Consider the following 20,739-nt stretch of genomic DNA (forward strand, 5'->3'; position numbering starts at 1 on the left):
TGAAAAATAAAAAAAAATGTACAAATGAACTTTTTCTTAGGTCAGGGTATAAACGAATAAATGTTATAAGGTGGGGTTTTTTAAATAATTAGCCCAATTAATTAAGTATTGGAAATTGATTTACCAAACTAACTAAGAATCAAGTTATTCAAAAAGCCCTAAGTTCCGCTCTTTCGAATTTAAAACTAGGAGTCGGGATTGTTGGATGGCGCCGGTTTTGGATCAAGTTATTCAAAACCCTCAAGTTCCGCTCTTTCGAGTCTAAAACTAGGAAAATTGCAATAAATTACTACTAATTGAAGGAGTGACTTTATACTATAATACAAAATTCGCTCAATAAAAAAAGGCTTTAATGCACTAAAAAAACACCAATTTTTATATGTTTTGCAAATTTTAACATAAATTTTTAATTTTGGCTAAAAAGTATATGAACTTTTTAATTTTTGTAATTAAATACCGACACTGTTTTGGATGTAAAACAATGCCATTTGAATTGTAAAAAATTAAAAAATTCATTTATGTTTTTGTCAAAATTAAAAATTTATGTTAAATATACAAAACACGTGAAAATTGATGATTTTTAACTAATGTAGAAGAATATCTTATGCTAAAAAAATTAGTAGAGTTTTGAATTTGTTAAAATCTTGTTTATTGGTACCGACGTCGAATCGAAATGGGAAACAAAGAGTGGGCAGTGACTAGTGAGCAGTGAGTTTGAATGAAGAAAGGCAGGGCGTTGCTCAACAAAACCATAATTATTCGCAGAGCCTTCTTCTCCACTTCTTCTTCCTTTTCTTCCCAACCTCAACAATCACTGTTCGACTCTTTTCTTCAGATGGACCCATCAGACTCAGACCGCTACTCTTTCAATCCCAAATTGCAATGGAACCCTCAAGTTCAAGACTACTTCTCAAAGGCTTATGGACCTGAGCAATTCTCTCACATTTCTCATGCCCTCACGTAATCTTCTCAACTTTGTAATTTTTGTTTTAGTTATCTGTTTTAGCTTCTGGGTTTTTGTTATTACTGTTTTTAACTTCTGGGTTCTCAAGCATAAGCATGGTAGTGTCTGATTTTTGTTGCTTTGCTTCTGTTTAGGCGGCCTCCCAGTTATTCTTGTGTTCGTGTGAACACACTTAAGACAACAACTGATGCTGTTGTTAAAAAGTTGATGGCTATTGTTGGCTTTGAAGATGGTAGTGATGGAAGTTGTAAGCATTTTGAGGACAATGTGCAAGCTAATCCCATTTCTAAGTGCGAAATTCCGGGGATGGATTATGTATTGTTTGTGAAGGGTTCAGGGCCGCATAAAGTTGATTATGGTTTTGTACCTGGATCACCACCTCCTAAGGAAGTCATTGTGAGTAGAAAATGTGCCGAAGCAGTTCTTCGAGGTGCTCAGGTATACAGCTCTTTTAGTATCCTTATAAACTCGGTATGCTATGTAGGTAGGCGTAAATAATCATAGAGTCACAAACACAGCTGTGGGGTCAATTGCTTTTAGTGTCCCAAATGTTAGATAAGATCATGTTGTTTACTCTCTATTTGGATATCATGTTTAAATCTAATCAGTTACTTGGTTGTTTTATGCTATCAAAATGCACGCCTTTTAATGATTTATTTTGGTTTAGTAATATCTTTGTTTAGCTTTTTGATCACTGATTATGCTTAGTTGCTATTCCTTTGTCTTTGTTTTAAAGTCACATATAGCCTAACTGCATTTTAGACCCTATTTAGAATATGCGGATTGTATATTTTTAAGCAGATTTGAGCCTTAGTGATCAAATGAAGTTGATCTTTCTGAAAACAAAACAATAATGTGACACTTTTCAAATCTTTAATTCTGCCTTTTTGTTAGAACAGGTATTCAGTAATTACTAGATCTGCTTTCTCTTGTTTTCTTGTGGTAATTTACATGTAGGTATTTGTTCCTGGTGTATTGGCTTGTAGTGCACATGTTGAAGAAGGAGATGCAGTTGCAGTTTCTGTTGCTATCGAGCAACACAGTCCTGATGGTGGATGGGCTGTAGGTATGACACGTGGGACTGTTCTACAAGGACTTCCAACTGGTAAGAAGGAGTTTTGTTCTCCCACATAAAACTGAAAGCTACTTAGGCCTTTTCTTTTGGCTTCTTTTTCCCTTTATTTTTAATGTAAAAACTGTTCTTATGGTGCATTTCCTTGTACGATTGTTAATATTTAATGCTCACATCGTTGATAGGATGGAGAGTGCAATTTAAATGTTTTCTTCTTAAATTATGGAGGAGTAAGCCTTTAAAATACCAAATCAACTTGTTGTACCCCTTGTAGCTTTTTGTGTGTGTATATATACATATACCCTTATCCATGAATGCCAATTGTTTAAATCATTCTAAACGCTCCTTATGCAGAACCCCATGAAGAAGCTAGAAAATCTACCTTGATGTCTAGTAATTGCATATGCACCTATGGCTATCTCTTTCGTGTTGATTTTGTAGATAAATTAAGATAGTATATTGAACTTCCATAAATGGAGATATAGGTCTTGGATTTTTGTGAAACATATGCCATTTTGGCATATATTTGGGATAGGCAGCTGTAAATGGTGAATAATACTTACTTTAAGCACTGCTTAATGAGAAGTCTGCTGATTTAAAATTTGAATTAAGGATTACCAGATGTGACCACAGAGCAGAAAATTCAAATACCTGTCCTTAAGTTAATGTGTACATTAACTGTGAGGTAGATTCCTTATATTTCCTTCTTTGTTGCTGCAGTAAAGTAATATTGGCAAAGTTTCGTACCCAAGTATGGATTTAAACTTTATGCATTGCTACTACAGGTTTAGAAATGTTGAAGTGCCTCTTCAGATGAATCAATTGCAATCTGGTCATATATTACCTTGGGCAGATATATAAAATGAACAACCAAGATTCTCTGTATAAAAACTTGGGTGCAATTAACTAAGGGGAATGTTATCAATTTTAATGGGGACACTGAGTTATCAGTTTCATAAACTAGTACAATTTATCTGACTTGGATCAGTTTAAATTATGTTTAGTGGATACATAGTTTAGGATGGACTTTTGTTATTATTGAAAGCTTATGATTAGGTTAACTTTTGAAGTGATTATAGATATATCTTACATCAAATAATTTTCTTTTGTTTTATGTTGCTTATATCATATCAGTCATTCTGATGATTCCTATATGATTATGTATATGATACCATGTATACTGATATAAAACCTGATCTTATTATTTTCCTTAGTAATTTGTTATGCAATTTTTATGCAAAAGTTTCATATCTATAATCTAGTACAAGCAATGGTTAGTGATTAGCTTACTATTTAATTATGTTGCAGCTAAAATTGCAAGTAAAGATGTATTCACCTTTCCTTTTTTGGTTCTACACTTCTATCTGATACATTACTTGTAAAAGACTATTTTGCATAGTAAGGGAGATAAACATAGAACATTAAAGAATGCACACCGGCAGCCTTACCAAAAAGTTTATGTACCGATTTTATGGTCTAGCCTTTAGCATTATACAGTACGAAGACACGGCCGACCTCCATAATACCTAGATTCGTGCTTGTAGCTTTAATTGGTCATGTTGAGAACCTTCTTGTTTAGCGTACTCCATTTTTGAACTTTTAAAGAATATAATATCTGGTAAGTGGGTTCTGGCATAATTGTTCTATACTTTGTCAAGTTTAAGAAGATATCATGGCTAGTGTACTATGGTTTCTTACACTAAAGTCGATTGGTAAAGTTGATGCGATCTCCTTATGAAGATGCTAATAACATAATTCCTATGGAGACTTTTAGGTATTGAGGGTTGACAAGTTTTTTCATTTGCTGTAGATCCTCATTATTCTGAAAGGAATGGCTTGTATATTGGCCAAGGGACAACAACAATGTCAAGAGCTGGCTTATTCCGTGTTTTGAAAGGAATTGCTGTGGATATGAGCAATCGCGTATTTAAACTTCCTTCTTTTCATGGTACAGTTCACTGCTTATCATATCCTTTTTTTACCTCTACAGTAGAAATATTTTATCATCATTTGAATGTTTGAGTCACGGCTTCTATGGAAAAGCTGTAACATGTTTTTCTTTTGTGAAAGTTGTTACTGGTATATGTATCCTTTTTGCAACATAGTAAGTTGCATGCAATTTTATTATTCTCTTTATCATTTTAAATGCTATGGATAATGGAATGCAAACATTCTAATTGTGTTGCAGTAAAACTATAATGGCCTAATCACTCAAAAAACCCTCACCTTTAAACTTTTTTTCAATTCCACCCCGACGTTGAAAATTTGTCAATTTTACCCACTTTTGAATTTTCCGTTTTCAATTGTACCCCAATATTTTAATTTTTGTTAATTTTTTTACTTAAATGATGAAATCATTCAATTAATTAAGTCTAAACATGAAACTAAATTCTTTTTTATTCAAAAAAGTACAAATAAGTCCTTTATTTTTAAAAACTAACTAAAAACCATAATCAAATTAACACTAATTTAAATTCTTAATTAATTTAACTAAATTTAAATAAATTTAAAAATATACAATCAATATATGCGAGACATGGAGAATGTTTTAAACAAATTTCCAAACGCAAAAGACGTTAATTTAATTTTTCAGGGTACAATTGAAACACAAAAATGCAAAATAGGGTAAAATTGACAAATTTTCAACGTCAGGGTATGATTGAAAAGGGACTAAAAGGTCGGGGTTTTTTAAGACATTAGGCCAACTATAATTAATAATCCTTATATTTAACATCTATTAGCAACATTTCATTTATTTGGTAAATAACTTTGGATACAGTTTTTTTAAATGCCGAATTCACGGTCTAGATGGCTAATTATGCTCATCATTATGCATAATATGCTTCAAAATTCGTGTTTAGCAATTCTTTTATGTCTGTGATTGCTCGCCATTTTTTTCTACTTATCCTTCATTAGTTTTCTTTTTGGAATCACAGATGTGCTTGAGGGGGAAATATTTCTTCAAAACTTTCCAAGCATCGTTACTGCTCATGCCCTAGGTATTTATCATATTTATGATGCTATGTAACAAAATTCACCTCTTTTATTGCTTTAGTTCAAGCTGTTAGGTGAGATTCCAAGAATGATTTTATCTATAACACACACCCCGCATGTGAATATTTATTGTGCATGAAGCGTGAACAAGCACAGACTTAGTTTACCTTGTTCAAATATCTAAATAAACAAATGGGATTATCAAGGATCAAATATATTATGTCAAATAATGAATCCACCCAAAAGTTAAAACTGTTAGGTCAATGATTTTATTGTTATTTTTAATTAAACCTAATATATTGAGATTGGCAGACAACTAAAGAATAGCTATTAGGGTGGATTAGTACACCATATGTCTCATTTGGATATCAATTAGCTGATGCTTCAACTATTGGACTTACTGCGCCAAAGTTTCAGGAAATTACAGTCAAGCTAGGAATGGAAAGTATCCATTGTCTAGCTTGAGGGGGAGCATTAGAAATTCTTAAATCTCTCAAATATTCTCTTTTTATCATATAAGCTAGATGTGTAAATCACTGTATATCCTAGGAATTTATGATATGATTTTCTTTAATATTTTTGTCTCTTGATATTAGGGATCTCATTTGTTTTTAGATCATGGTCTTCATGTATCTATACTAGAACTTCTGTTCAGTAAACTAATGGAAACAATTTCCATTTTCTTCATTTTCTTTGTAAGTAACATCAACATTCTTTATGAAAGTCGTATACAGTAGTTTAATAGCTGCATAACTTACATTAGCCTCTGTTTTGCTGATATCTATGTTGTTTGTTGTCTTAGATCCTCAAAAAGGCGAACGGGTATTAGACATGTGCGCAGCACCGGGAGGAAAAACAACTGCTATTGCCCTCCTTATGAAGAATGAAGGAGAAGTTATTGCATGTGATAGATCTCATAATAAGGTACATATGAAAACAGTAGATGCAATAACATGATGATACTGGCATTTGTTGTCATTGTAGCCAAATTAATCTTTGTTTATACATTTCCTGATATATATTTGGGTTTATGTGCATATATTAACTTTATGATAGATAGTCTTTGTTCTACACCAAAGTAATGATGAATTTTTGAAGCTGACTTCAATTTAATATGAAGCCTGTTTTGGTCCTTATTAGTTATGTAGATGCGCTACCTTTATGTATGCATCTGATAATGGTATGTTTGTTGATGTTGTAAACTAAATTTGGCTTTGTCAGCTGGGGTTGTTAATGGTGATTGGCTAGAAAGATGCTTAATTTTATTTAAGGATGTTAAGATAATAAAATTATTCTGGTTTCTTGTATGTATCTAGGTTCTGGATATTCAAAAAGTGGCTGCGGAAATGAGCTTGACATGTATAACGACTTATAAGCTGGATGCTCTCAAAGCAGTTCGGCGAGTACAAGAACACGATGAAATTGTCACTATTCAAAGTGCGGAACCAATAAGCATCCAAGAGGAGAAAACATCTTCTGCTGATCAAGAGTGCAATTCTTATAAGGCATGCAATGGATCTGGTTGGTACATTGTACTTATTTTTGATATTCTGTACTTTTTAAATACTTAGTAGTAACTTGATGAATTGTTTCACTGCCTCATGTGATTTTTTGAAGTACCTAGTAATGTGGTATCATATAAATGATTGCTTCTATTACTCTGCTAAGTTCTGGTTGTTGACCTTATCTTTTCATACTCCTTCCTGAAGAAGACTTGGTGGTTCTCCAATTATGGCTATGCTATATCTAGTCAAATAATTATTTTGGTTCATATTTTGTAACCGGTCATCACTGCACGAAGTTAGGTTCACATCATTATCGTCATTTCATTTTGATACTTTTGGCCAGTTTAAGAATTTAACATAAATCATGACCTCTCCTTGAGCACTTTTTATTTTATGAACTAAGTAACAAACTCTTTGAAGGTCCTTGTAGATACTCAGGAATTACCAGCTTTGAATATTTTTCTACTAACATCACCGCTTTTTGTACCATCAGTTATTTGTGCATCCATGACTTTTCTAGTTTTCTTATACCTTTATCCACCTTTTGGCAACTTGGACAACTTAGAACCATGTTCATTCTTCCATCCCTTGTTTGCATGATTGCTGGAAACCACCAAACATAATGGAGTTACTTATTTGGTTCTTCTGTAAATAGCTTTAAAGAACCTGTGGTTCTGAACTTTACAAAAAAATGACTTGTTTTTCAACCTTGTCGTGGTGTTACCGCCAGTTAACATAATTTCCCTTGTGGATTGAGGAAAGCTTTGATCAAGTGTTCAATAATTTCCTTGCTTGGTGAATGAGAACAATGTTATATTTCGGTGTAAGTTAGATATTGGCATTAATCAGTTTTTCAGGAGACAATGTCAGTCCGAAAAGTGATAGTTCATAGTTTGCCATACAATCTTCTGGTAAGGGTGAATTCAGAACACTGATCAGCACGCCAAACATTCATCAAATGTTTGGTGACTTGGTCTTGCATGGAATTGGTTTCAGCAAATTGTTGAATTTATATTAGAATATTTTCATTCCCAAGAGATGCTCAGTCCATGCTTGGTAATCATCCACTTTTGAACAGTTCCAATTTTAGAGATTTTTGTTTTGCATCAGATCTCCTACTTGGGATTATCTTGCCTTTTTCTTCATGTCTGCTATGCACTCTCTACAATTTTTTTATTTACAATTACATATTTATTAAATTTTCAACATTATAGTTAGCATTGAAAAAGAGAATGAGAGAACTTATGTTAGCAAAGCTGACATCAGGAAGGAGAGGCGAAGAATGAAAAATGGGCCTGGAAGGAATCAGTGTGTAGGTGGCAGAGTTGATAACTCGAAAGGTTTTGATCCTGACAGCTTTGATCGAGTTCTCCTTGATGCTCCATGTTCAGCTCTAGGTTTGAGACCTAGACTTTTCGCTGGAGAGGTACAACAATTTGAAATAAACTTATTTCTTGTATGTACTAGTAATGAAGTATTTATCCTCTTGCATAATCTCTTTCCATTTTCTACCAGTTTACTCTGCTTCATTGTTTTTTCCCCCAAAATTATGTACTTGCTTATGCACGATTGTTGGGATTTTGTAGGGTTTTTTTGTGCACTATTGCATGTTTAATTTCCTGAATTTTTTTTCTTTTAGCTTATTATCGCATTTCTTTCATGTAAAAGTCTAAATTGACTCATTTTGTTTTTCCAGGATACTATAAAATCTTTAAGAAACCAGGCAGTGTACCAAAGGCGAATGTTTGACCAGGCTGTTAAACTCGTTCGCCCTGGTGGAGTTATTGTGTATTCAACGTTAGTATTTAATGCTTTGACTTGTTCATCGTTTTGTTATGCTTGCGTTCCTTATTTGCTCTCTTCTGAACTTGAGACCTCTTGATGGAGAAGGTTGTGTCACTTGGGGATATAGCACCTTTATTCTCAGAATCTGAAGTTAGGTTTTATCTATCATAATAATGATGTATGTGGCCCATTTGATATCTGGGTCAAAGCTTACAGGCCTTCTCCATCTGTCGGTGACAAATTTTATTGGGTACTGTGCCCCAAAATCCACACATTTTTGTCTTCATGCATTGACGATAACTTGTGAATTGCTTTTGCATAATAAAACTGAACTGCTCATTTTTTTTCTTAGATGCACAATAAACCCTGGTGAGAATGAAGCTCTGGTACGATACGCTCTTGACACATATAAGTTCCTCGCCTTGGCACCACAGGTGAGATTCTACAAGTTACAGTTCTTCTCGACTATTCACTCTTCGCCGTCCCCCAAAGTTTAAGAGAATGGTTAGATTTTGATGAACAAGGTGCAATTCTCTTAGATATAACTTGCTGCTTTGCAGCATTAATGAACATTTATGACTCTTGGGAGTACCGAGTGTCCGCATCCTGAATCTCAGGAACTTGCTCTTCTCCTAGTGAGGTCAGAGTAGGAAGAGATTCTCAGAAAGAATGTCAAGCAGTTCATGCTATTCTAAGAATTAAGAAGCTATTAAAATGTATATTCTCAAAATCATTTGTTAATTTCTAAAATAAAGAAGTCATTTATTATGTATCCATACATACTATTGTATTCATGTTCCATAATGTTGCCACATTTTATTTTATCTTCTTTTAGAGGCTAACACGGCTATGTCTATGAGCTGCGGCTAAGCTACAAAGGGTAGTTCTCCTTCTAATTCCCATCAATATTTGTGAATGAGGAGACTTGAACTTGACCCATGAGGAGGCTTGTGCACAAATATTTATCAAGAAATGACATACATAATTATGTGCACGCCCTGACGATTATATTAATACTTGATTAGATATGGAATTAACTGTGCTCTTATTGTTTCAGCATCCAAGAGTTGGAGGACCTGGCCTTGTTGGTCGTTGCGAATTTCCTGATGGATATATTGAGTAAGTACTGCAATCCTTTCATTGTTTTGTTGTTGAATTTTTAAGAGTTGTTTCCAGTCTCTGGTGCCGTAAATTTTCTGTAACTGCCTGTCATTTGACTTTACGCCTGATAAGCATTGCTGTCAATTTGGTATAGCTTTATTTTCACTTTCCTGAATCATTGCCATTGTAGGCGTTCTTTTAGAAGGTATTATATCTAATCTGAAAGGGAAGGCACAAATCTGAGTTTAGCATCATATTTCTCTTATTCAATGTGGTGTAGCTAGAAATGAGTTTTTTTATATATATACATTAGGCTTTATGTTCATTATCTTCTATCACAATTCATATCGTATTTGCTATGTTCTCATTACTATAAAATTCTGGCGCTTGGCTCTACAGGGAGTGGCTAAGACCTGGCGAGGAAGAGCTGGTTCAGAGGTTCGACCCATCATCTTCCCTTGACACAATTGGGTTTTTCATAGCCAAGTTTACAGTTGGCTCCAAAAATATCTAAAAAATCTGCAGAAAAACAAAGAATATTCTGATTAGAATCAGTTAGGATAATATAGAAATATCACCTGAAATCAGGGATGGATTTACCCTGATGGATTCGTGGTTCAAGGGTCATAGATAGAATATCGTCAAGTACAATTCTGCATCTTCTTTCTTGGGGCCATTTTTCCTAATCGATGGTGGTAAAACCAGCCGTACTTTTTTTTACTATCTACTTATTTGAAGCAAAACAGATTAGATTAGTATTGTCTGAGATGCATACATGCAATAGGTTCAGGTAAATGGCTAACATCTATTTGATAGTTCATGGTTCTAAATTTTTGTATCAGATTTGTTAAAATTGCTGTTCTGACACAAAAAATAATTGATTGATATGACTCTTTGTTTTAGCATTTTGATTCGCTGTGACGGTATTAGCAAATATGCTTCAGTTAACACTTTGTAAAAATTGTTGAAGTATAAGTAGTATAATAAGATAGAAATTATTATTAATTTTTCTCTGTTAAGGTGAGATAAAATAAAATATGGTTTTTGATGTGGTTCAAGGTAAGGTACAATAAAACTTTACTTCCTAGATCTACTAATCTGCTGTTGAGATGAGAATTTGGAAAAATTTATTAACCTTTAAAACATTTTAATTCCCAATAGTTAACTCCTTAACATTAACTGATAGGCACCAAAATTTATAAAACTTTAAAATTTTCATTTCTTGTCTGATAAAAACTTCTTCAGTCAATCGTGGATCCATAGTTTTTTTATTAAGATTTACCAATTGAAGAAGCGAACTATTAATATTTTACAATTAACACCACTAAATAATTTCTGCTAAAAGAATATTAATGTGAATACTAAAATAATCTACATTTTATTGTGCATATCAGCATTTATTTAGTGAAAAATTGCTTAAAGTTTAAAATTGCTAAAAATTGCCTCCCTTTTTTTATCTGGTCCGTATTTACTGAATCCTCTCTTTTCACCAACTTAAACAACATTAAAGCTAATAATCTGGAGAAAGAACATGACAGGATGCAAGATGCTTCTGACACTCCAGACTGTTACTGATCTAATTTTCCAAATATGTGACGGTATTAGCCGAATTGTTTCTGGATGTCCGAGAATGATATATTGCCAGAACCCCTTCTTTTCGCTTTCTGCTGAGACGGATGTTCCCTCCACCCCGTCATGTATATAACCTACATAGTGTAAGCACAAAACATAATTATGCCAGAGTCTATAATTTATTTAATTATTTCTGGTTTTTCGTCATCTGTTTGCAATAAAATGTAAAATATTGAACAGGTGATCTAGAAATTGTTCATCACAGATTGTCATGCTACTATATAATCCCTCATTAAAAAACAAAATTTAATCCGCGCTAAAATTTATGCTGACTAAATGATACTATTAATCCTATAGTCTTTGAATTAATATAATTTGCAAGAACCATGTTCATTTCCCTTAAGAAACTAAATGCTAAGATATTCCTCAATGCTCACCTGGAATGTTGCAGGTACCGAGCCATCTTCGGCAGCAAACATTGAATCATAAATTGCTGCGGCTGCCAGTGCTGTTTCTCGCTTTAGGATCTGCTTTCATTTATCAAAAATCAAAAACTTTCGAATAAGAAAAGAATCATAAATACATGAAACAAGATGGAAGATATATAGTCACAAGCCTTACAGTATTCCTTTGTAGAAGAGCATTAGTTTCACCCATTGCACGCAGATGCTCTATTAGCTCTAGAGCTATAGTAGAGACATAAAAAGAAAAAGTTAACAAATAAATAAATTTTTAGAAGATAAAACATAATCCAACATGTTATCAGTGATGACTTATCCCACAATCCAACATGCCGTTTACATTTCCATCGCAGCACGGCACATTTTCTATCAAATATATAGCAATAAAATGGAAACTCAAGTTAAGCCCAACTTCTAGTAATAAACAAATTGGCGTCAAAATCATGCACCATCTCCAAAAAAAGATGACCTAATGCGGCACTAAAGTTTGCAATTTCATTCAGCAAATATTCCAGATAAAGGAACACGTGAAATCTTTTCAATTTAGCAAGCATTATTATAGTAAAATAGAAGCCTCAGCAAGTTGAACACATGAAAGAAAAAAAGTTAACTTCTCACCACTTTTATACCTAACTACATATTCATCAACATCAACTCCTGGAAGGGTGAAACCTGCTCTGGTCAAAAGATTGCCTGCATCACGGACCTGAATGATACAATAAAAACTTGGTTTATACCATCCATTAGAGATTCAGGGGTTATGACATAGGGATGTACAGTGGTCAAGAGCGCGAAATAAACATAATTTCAATTACCCACACACAGCCACTACTATGACCCCTACATGTATCAGTGTCAGAAATATAAATTGTAGATTTAGCTAACACGATATGCATGCGCACATCTATTTGTTTTAGTTTCAGTTCACAAAACAACTATGCAGTATTTTCCCGGAGAAGGGATGATTACCATGCAAGAATATACATACTTGTGCCAATGGTGATATTCGAGGAGTGATACCTCCTTCCCGCTCGATTTGAGCTGCAGTGCATGCTATTCTCAGCTCCCTGGATGTGATGCAAATAGAGAAATGACTAAGTAAATTAATTAAAGAAATTTTGGAGTTCGAAAACAAGATGGAAAGGAAAACAAATAGATCGACAACTTCAAGGTTTCGCCACCCAGAATAGCTGCTAAAAATAGGCCATCTGGCTTCAAGGCCAATTTACACTGCAACAAATTCGACAAAATGAACAAGCATCAGGCATGTCCTCATTGGAATTGCACGTTAAACACTAAAATAAACAGAGATTTGTAAGAGTGATTCATTGAGGAAGCAGAACAAAGGAATGTTACACTTGGAAACAATAGAACTGAACAATAGCCCAGGCAACTTTATATTGATGGAGATCAAAGTCTATTAAAAGAAGTTACAGAGAGAATAATCCAGCTTTTAGTCAAATGCTTCTCAAGTTTCAGTTAGGAAACGTTCCTCAAATTCTGTAATTGGAGCTTCTATCGGTCTTCTTATTGTCAATGACCAATCTACCCAAGTGTTCAGTCAGACTATTAGGTGATGCTTCAAAGTTCAAATATTCCAACTATGATAGTATTATTACCTCTAGCACACCTTTTCACACTAATGTCATTGGACTTGAAGCGTGAACAAGCACATAAACGTATCTTACCTTGTGCTCAAATATTTTATAAATCACGTGAGATTACCAAAGTTCCAACTTTAGACCTTTAGATCATAGAAGCTCTGGTACCATATTAAATAATCAATCTTGCCACTCAAAAATAAATTAAAATTAAATTATTTTGGAAAGGGACTGTCTTCTAAGCTATACATTAAGGGATGTTCAAATTTAGTTTATGGGGGTTGTGAACTTTTAAAAGTCCAATTTTGTGGCCCAACATATGTTAAAAAATTTAAATGATCAATATTGCACTCAAAATATCATCTCATTCAAAGTTCGTAACCTCATAAACCATATTGAACACCCCTATATAGTATATAGATTGTAATATTTTATTATTTTCTCCCCCACACTTAATTTTCCTCTTAAGTCCACATATACGTACTCAAATCCTGATAGTCAAATGCATACTCCAAGAGACACCGGATTAAACAAATATTTTACAGCGCATTGCATTCATTGGGTAAGCGAGCAAGAGAATTGTCAACAGTCTAACCATATCAGGGCACAAACTCAAACAATGCAGAAGTAAGCTTAGCATCACAAAGCTCTATAAAATTAAATATCCATCCATTTCTCTTTTCCGCACACCAAATAATGCATTTTCCTTTTAGTGGTAATATTTTTGGGCATTTTTTATGGGGAAACTATTTGTGCAGTGAAAACTGACATAAATTTGCTAAATTTCATTCTCTTTTCTTTTTAGATTGATTCGGTTGTCTTTTAAAAACAAAATTTTTGAGGTAGAAACTCATGGCACTTATATTGCTACTACACTACAATTATGTTTCTGTCTATTTAGACTTTTTCATGCAAATTTTCATCAATTGAAAAAGATGAAAAGATATTCCGAACAGAGCCACAGTTAATTGGCACAAACCTGAATCATGGCTCCAGGAAGGTCATTTGTCCAGTGAAGTCCCAAGCAGCTTATTACCAAATCTAACGAGCTTCACATTCAAAACACAATATTTTTATTTCAAACTGAAAACTTCTATTGATATCTCTTTTTAAAAAAAGAAAAGAAAATTAGTCATATTCTACATCCAGACCTTTCTTTTACAGGCAGAAATTCTTCATCACCAACAATATAGGATGTTTCTATATTTTCATTTGACTCAAATTCTGCATCTTTACACAATTTTATCATGTCGTAGGATGTGTCCATCATAATAAGCTTTTCAATGGAGCCTGAAATGAAGAGACTCTAAGTGAGTAATTCTGCTGTTCACTACAGGAAAACGTGCAATATTCCACAAACAATTTTGTAGGATCATTTTAGGTAATATTAGTTCAGATATTTAAAAGAGACCAGTAACAGCCTTCTGTATGTATACATGCAGATAAGACAGCTATATCAATGTTAACAGTACTTGAAACAAGTTCAGTGCTCATCAAACAGAAACTATAGTTGATATCTAATTACTAATTTATAGACAGACATATATGACTGCTCTCAGACATGTTTATATCTCCCTAGGGCACACAACCGGAAGTTTCTCCTTTTCTTCAACTATTTAAGTAAAAAGTTAAATTTGCATTCATACGGGGAATGCCCAGTCCATTTACAAAATGATTAAATCAAACATTTGGTTTAAAACTCTGCCAATTGCATCTTAAAATGACACTTAAGACATTTAGTTTATAAACTATCCAGTGTCCAATGATGAAAATTATAACTCAATACTCTCAAAAGCAATTTCTTCTTCTTTATCTTCTAAAAAAAGTGAGAGTAACAACAGAATGTTATAATTATTTTCCACCTAGTACTAGAGTAAATATTTCCGACAACAATGACAGATAGTGAATCCGCCCAATGAAAACTTAGGGTATCCACACAACAGCACAATGGTTACAAGAAACGATTGCTACAGAAAAATATCTATTGAACAACATTTTCCCATCGTCCATGTGATGGTATCGCCACCCCACAGAGAAAACCTTATGCAAGACTTAATTCTCTCTATTATCAACATGACCACTACACGAGCTAATATTAATGCAAAGATGTCTAAGATTCAGCCAATTTATCCAACATATGTTGTCCTAATATAAAGTCTCATACACAATACAACTGTTAGCTTATTAAGTTCCAAACATTCTGTAAAATAATTAACCTCATCAACCTCAAGAGAAACAAGACATAGCCTCATATTAAGAATTTTGTTCATAAGCTTGTGAAACTTTAAGGCCAATTACAAACCAACAGAGATAAAACATAGAAACTGCACGAGCACAGCGAACTACATTAAGAAGCAGAATCGGAAGAAAGTAGTTACAGAACCAAAAACTTACCACGACCGCGTAACGAACGCCTTACAGCATTCAATGAACCGCCCAAAAATAATGCTGATGGAAATATTTTCTTACAATCCTACATACAGAAACTGAACTATCAATAGGTGTTATAGAAGTTGTACAACGTCTATGCCTAAATTTACCGTTTTCAATTACAAAAGGGAACATAAAAATGTGAAAAAACAAAGGGGTAACAACCTCTAACCGATCCAAAAGATTATCAGCAACAGCATTAACAAAAGAATCATCAGCACGCATTAACCAAGAAGCTCGATCACGCTGCCACACAAAAGCAATTACACCAACAATTGAAACAAATGAGCAATTGGGTGTTGAAATTTGAGTGAAAGATCGTTACTTGTTTGCGTTTGAGGTGGCGATCGAAAATATTGACCCTTGCATTGATGGTGTCTGTGCAGTATGAATTGCAGTGGAACAAATCATGAAATGGCGGAGCATTTGATGTTCTGCTTAAATTTATGAATCTCTTTCCGTACCCATAAACTCTTTTCATTTCTCCTTTTCTTCGTCTATTCCTGTTCTTGTTATGTAATTGAAATATTAAAGTTGATTTTTACTCCGGATTTGAACTTTTTTGAATGGATTATTTGTTTTCACCGACAAAAAAATAAAGTGGATAATTTAATTAGCTCTAATTAACCTAAATGAGTCTTTGCCTTGTTTTCTGGTGATCTGGATGTGCATCTATTTGATTGATTAAAGCGTTCTTAACTTGTTTGATGGACTGGTATGCGTGTGTGTTTGGTATGCATGGTTCGGCCAATTAAGAAAACTCTAAGGTTTGATTATGTGTTTTTGTGCTTCAGATTTGACCGGTTCGACCTTTAACTAGACTGTACTAGTAGTCTATTATAAAGGTTAGATTATGATTTATAGAGTTAAAATTGAGTTGAATGTCTACAATTGAGTGAATGGATTATTCTAGAAGTCTAATTAGGATTAGGAGGGTTCAAGTGAGTGTTTCGATTACGATTGGATGTCTATCCTAAATAATTGCAATATTAAATTCGTATTAGTTAGCATATGGCATGAAAAATGAGTTAAAAGGCCATTTTAGTATCCGGAAGTATTAAAAAAGATTTTTTAGGATTCTAAAAGTTTGAGTATGGTCAATTTAATCCGCCAAATTTGCAAATTGGCCTATAAAATTCTAAAATATTACAATTAGTCCAATTTCTTAGACGTAACAATCTCTTTGGATTAATAGGCTATTCGCGGCCAAATACGTTTCATTCCTTAAAATTTGCAAATGCGCACTGATTTAGTCCGCTTGAATTCAAACAAACGGATCACAAGCTCGTCACTTAGACGAATTTCTCTGACAATCATCATTGGATACTTCAGTCGCTTATCACTTTTCATACGTCTGAAAAATAGGTGTACATAACCGTAATTAACTAATTGTATGAAACGACGACATTTTATACCTAAAAGAAATACATGTGTATAAAATAAATAGTTGAAGGATCACTTAAATGTATAAAATTTGCAGAAGACCAAGTAAAATAAAACACAATAGTATAAAATATAGGATGAACTTAACCTTAATTTTTTTTAAATATCACTACTAGAAAACAGCCTTTTAGCAGCAGATATTTTCGTCGGTAAAAGGTTGAAATCCGTCGTTAAATCAGAATTTTTCCGTCGGTAATTTGTTGTTTTCTAGTAGTGTATATTTTAAAATTTTAGACCAGAAACATATTTGTAACTTTAAAATTTAGTCATGTAGACACTTGCACACTAAAAATTATATATGCGGAGAAAAATGAACTGAGACGAGCCGAATTTTGACGTGTTTATGTTCGGGTAGTTCAATGAACGAGGTGTTAATGTTCGGTTTATACTTATGCAAACTTTGAACGATATGCTCATATTCATTTCATTTAAAATTTGTAGTGTTCATATTTAATTCGTATTTAACTCGTGTTTGTTTGTTTCGGTGTTAAATGACGGACTCGTGAAAGAGCTTGTTCAAAAACTCATTCATTTATCACTTAAACAAATGAACATGAAAACAAACTGAAACAAACGAACATGAAGGAACATGATGTTATAATGAACTTTTAAAGTACATACAAACTATCTAAAAAAACAAATGTTAACGTACAACCAAAATTTTATACGAGCTATTTTGCGAACTTTCTATAGAGCTCTTATACTTGTTAGTTTACGAACTCTTTATGGAATTTCTATACTAATCAGTTCATGAACTCTTTATCAAATTCCTACACAAGCTCGTTCACGAACAATTAAACGGGTTGTTCAAGCTGAACATCATTATATTCATGTTCAGCTTGTTTAAATAAATGAACATACAATCAAGTTTATCCTCGATTTATTTAGGTTACAAACCGAATTTTTATCAAATTGAACGTCGAGCAGCTCGGTTCGTTTACCGTCCTACTTAAATGATAATTATTTTAACATTTGAGTTTGATAACTTGTTTAAGTTGTTGGATAAAAATTTAATTAGCTCCATTGGCTTAAAAAATACAAAATTGGTGAAATTTTTAGCTTTTTTGAATAAACTAACTTGAACAATTATTTTGTTATATCTCATATCTAAAGTTATTCAACTATTTTGTGCTACTGTATTTGAAACAAAATAAATTTCGTGTTTTTTTTATTCTAGACCAAAATTATTTAAACTTTTAAGCTCACTAATAATATAAAATTAAAAAAACTAAAGTTTAACATGAACAACTATTTATATAAATTTATTCCTATAAAATATTGTGATATATTAAAATTGGTGAAGTGTTTATAAATTTTATTATTTATATATGCTAATTATTTTATTAATTAATTTTAAATTATTTGTATTTTTGAAATATACAATTAAACTCTAAAAACCGTATATATTTTAAAAATATTAGTTAAAAAAGTTATTTAGTTTCCAAATATCTTTTAAATTAATTAATTTAAAACTTTTAAATTAATTTCTCAAAATATATAAACTGATTTAGTTTGTAAATACAACTTTAAGGGTCTAATTGAGTTATTTTTTAACAGATACGAGCATGTTACTCTCAGCTTAAAACCACCCATCGTTCCTGATTTTAGTCCCTCCAATCACGAACATTTCTAAACTTCATTTATAATCATAAAAACCCCATGATTTTTGATTTCAAAATCACAAAACTCTTTTGCCTAAAAAATGGCTAAAATACCCTAAACACTAATTAAAAATAATCTAATTCGATCAAAGCCAATAAAATCAAATCTAAATCCACCTATAGTCAAATCTAAAACTATCTAATCAAACACGCTATCACACACCCACCGGAAACTACCTTTGCTACCTCCAATTTACGCCACCACCCACCAACCGTTAATTTTTTTCCGACGGTGGTGGAGCAACTGCTCCTCCTCTTCCAAGGAACAATAGCTTCTCGGAAGGAGGACCAGATTCCGAGGAGCAAATCTGCTCCTCGGATCGTCGGAAAGTTTGTGTGCCTTCTTGCGCAAAGTTTCTATGAGGTTGTTGAAAGATCACCTCGGCTCTGTCAAATTGCTCAAAAAAGTCATCCATAACTTTCATCCCGCGAAGATAGTTATGCACAGCAACACAAGCAATAACAATGTTTCTTTGCACATTAAATGGATACGGTGGCATTATCTTCAAAATAGGAAATCTTGCTTTTAAAACTCCAAAAGATCGCTCAATGACATTTCTTAATTTAGCATGAGCATGATTAAACTTTTCTTCTCTTGTTCTTGCACGACGATCATTTCGAAAATCCGATAACCAATATCGCGTGTTGCGATGAGGAGCCATAAATCCTCTAGTATTTGGATATGCAGCATCACATAAATAATATTTATCTAAAAAAATAAATTATTAATAAACATCATATAAAAATGCTTAAATATTAATTATATAACTTTGAAAGCTTACCAGGGGGAGGAAAAGGAAAATTATTATTTGGATCTCGCATAGTTTCAGTTAATACCCGTGAGTCATGTGCTACTCCTTCCCATCCAGCCCAAACAAATGTAAAAATCATATCAAAATCACATATAGCAAGCACATTTTGATAGCAATCTCCTCTTCCTCTACCTCGATATGGTGTTTGTTGGGCAGGTGGTATAGAAGCGCGGATAAGAGTTCCATCAAGTGCACCAACAGCACCCTTTAAAAAATACTTAACTTTATCAATATGTAAAATAATTGAAAATCTTATTTATTTTATTTTATTTTACCTTGAATATTTTTCGAAGTCGTTGATGATACGTGACTTGATCCAAGTCTGGATTAAAAGTAGTAGGTACCACCATTTCTCTTGCGAACTTCAGCATTGCCCTTAAAACCTCGTGAAAATAAAAATGTACAGTTTGAGTTGAATGGTTGAATCTTCGTTTCATGGCACGATTTCGATGATTTTGACTGAGAGTAAACAAAAATATTCCCATTTTTTCCTCTACTGAAATATAGCGACTGTCTTGCAACCATCCTTTAGCTTTAAAATTATCACATAATGCCAAAAACGCTTCTTTTTTCATCCTTAACATTTCTAGAGAATGAGCGGAATTTCCATCCAATATTTCTTGTATATATTCACTTCCGCTAAGAGACGAGTTTGTATCTGGCCTTCTTCCAATACGACGTCTTGTAAACTTTTTATATATAAGAAGTATTGCAAGCAGTTTTTAACTTTTTCTTTGTTTGTCGGTTAACATGCTGCCATATAGTGTAAAACATAAAATAAAGTAAACATTAATAATAAAAAATATAGACATAATGTATTCGTGTTTTACATAATGTCATTTTATCCATATAAATGACTAAACTACAATAAAATGGTAAAAGAAGTCGAGACACCATTTAATCCAGTAATCCCCATCTATGCCTTCTAGATACATACGATTAGATTCTATAATTACATTTGTGAATTTAATAGACAGGGAGATAAAATACACCATCATATCCTAACAATTTATATTTTTGTATCTTGGCAGTTCATATTTTTTTCTTTTCTATGATACATTATAAATCAACAAAATATAAATAAATAATATATTATAATTAAAATTTAATTGTATCTTCCACATGTTTCTCCAATAAAACAAAAATAAAATAAGTCAAATCTACACGTTGAACATTCAAAGTAATCCTAATTTCTTAGCAACTATCTTTATCCAATTAATTCTAACGTCTTCAGACTTCTTTGAAAGAATCAACCATTGCTCTCGATATGCCTTACTTTCACAAAAGATACTACAAGCAATAACATATAAAGGATCATCCATTGTCAATGTCATCATC

At 32.9% G+C, this 20,739-nt stretch overlaps 3 protein-coding genes across 4 annotated transcripts; 1 reads left to right on the forward strand and 2 right to left on the reverse strand.

Moving 5' to 3' along the window:
• The first annotated feature begins 674 nt into the window (after nt 1-674).
• LOC126667924 (rRNA (cytosine-C(5))-methyltransferase NOP2C) lies at nt 675-10,326 on the forward strand. 2 transcript variants are annotated; one of them, XM_050361065.2, is made up of 12 exons: nt 676-960; nt 1,099-1,402; nt 1,922-2,069; nt 3,847-3,984; nt 4,973-5,035; nt 5,833-5,954; nt 6,347-6,551; nt 7,750-7,961; nt 8,232-8,332; nt 8,673-8,754; nt 9,378-9,439; nt 9,821-10,326. In XM_050361065.2, exons 1-12 carry the CDS (start codon nt 719-721, stop codon nt 9,933-9,935), a joined length of 1,794 nt encoding a protein of 597 aa, XP_050217022.1. In that variant the 5' UTR covers nt 676-718; the 3' UTR covers nt 9,936-10,326. The 2 variants fall into 2 exon arrangements, with proteins under 2 accessions (XP_050217023.1, XP_050217022.1); XM_050361066.1 differs by lacking the exons at nt 8,673-8,754; nt 9,378-9,439; nt 9,821-10,326 and adding an exon at nt 8,426-8,547 and having other exon boundaries at nt 675-960.
• A 450-nt stretch (nt 10,327-10,776) lies between these two features.
• Nucleotides 10,777-16,148, reverse strand: LOC126667925 (putative methyltransferase At1g22800, mitochondrial). Its single transcript, XM_050361068.2, has 11 exons — nt 15,811-16,148; nt 15,651-15,731; nt 15,450-15,528; nt 14,207-14,345; nt 14,035-14,104; nt 12,620-12,684; nt 12,443-12,521; nt 12,073-12,160; nt 11,615-11,679; nt 11,431-11,520; nt 10,777-11,127 (listed from the first exon to the last, which is right to left on the reverse strand). The coding sequence occupies exons 1-11, from the start codon at nt 15,964-15,966 to the stop codon at nt 11,023-11,025; spliced, it is 1,017 nt and encodes a 338-aa protein (XP_050217025.1). The 5' UTR covers nt 15,967-16,148; the 3' UTR covers nt 10,777-11,022.
• Nucleotides 16,149-18,804: 2,656 nt separating this feature from the next.
• On the reverse strand, nt 18,805-20,092 carry LOC126668613 (uncharacterized). The gene is made up of 3 exons (XM_050361802.2): nt 19,677-20,092; nt 19,372-19,606; nt 18,805-19,298 (listed from the first exon to the last, which is right to left on the reverse strand). The coding sequence occupies exons 1-3, from the start codon at nt 19,983-19,985 to the stop codon at nt 18,805-18,807; spliced, it is 1,038 nt and encodes a 345-aa protein (XP_050217759.1). The 5' UTR covers nt 19,986-20,092.
• Between the last annotated feature and the right edge of the window lie 647 nt (nt 20,093-20,739).

The sequence above is a fragment of the Mercurialis annua genome, linkage group LG2, assembly GCF_937616625.2.
Source record: "Mercurialis annua linkage group LG2, ddMerAnnu1.2, whole genome shotgun sequence".
NCBI classification, from domain to species: Eukaryota; Viridiplantae; Streptophyta; class Magnoliopsida; order Malpighiales; family Euphorbiaceae; genus Mercurialis; species Mercurialis annua.

Coding starts and splice junctions, on each gene's coding strand:
- LOC126668613 (XM_050361802.2), bottom strand. CDS start 19,985: ATGTTAAGGATGAAAAAAGAAGCGTTTTTGGCATTATGTGATAATTTT. Junction 19,607..19,676: donor GACTTCGAAAAATATTCAAG/GTAAAATAAAAT, acceptor TATTTTTTAAAG/GGTGCTGTTGGTGCACTTGA. Junction 19,299..19,371: donor TTTTCCTTTTCCTCCCCCTG/GTAAGCTTTCAA, acceptor TTATTTTTTTAG/ATAAATATTATTTATGTGAT.
- LOC126667924 (XM_050361065.2), top strand. CDS start 719: ATGAAGAAAGGCAGGGCGTTGCTCAACAAAACCATAATTATTCGCAGA. Junction 5,955..6,346: donor GTGATAGATCTCATAATAAG/GTACATATGAAA, acceptor GTATGTATCTAG/GTTCTGGATATTCAAAAAGT. Junction 9,440..9,820: donor TTTCCTGATGGATATATTGA/GTAAGTACTGCA, acceptor TTGGCTCTACAG/GGAGTGGCTAAGACCTGGCG.
- LOC126667925 (XM_050361068.2), bottom strand. CDS start 15,966: ATGAAAAGAGTTTATGGGTACGGAAAGAGATTCATAAATTTAAGCAGA. Junction 12,522..12,619: donor CTGGGTGGCGAAACCTTGAA/GTTGTCGATCTA, acceptor CATCACATCCAG/GGAGCTGAGAATAGCATGCA. Junction 11,128..11,430: donor CGGTACCTGCAACATTCCAG/GTGAGCATTGAG, acceptor TACACTATGTAG/GTTATATACATGACGGGGTG.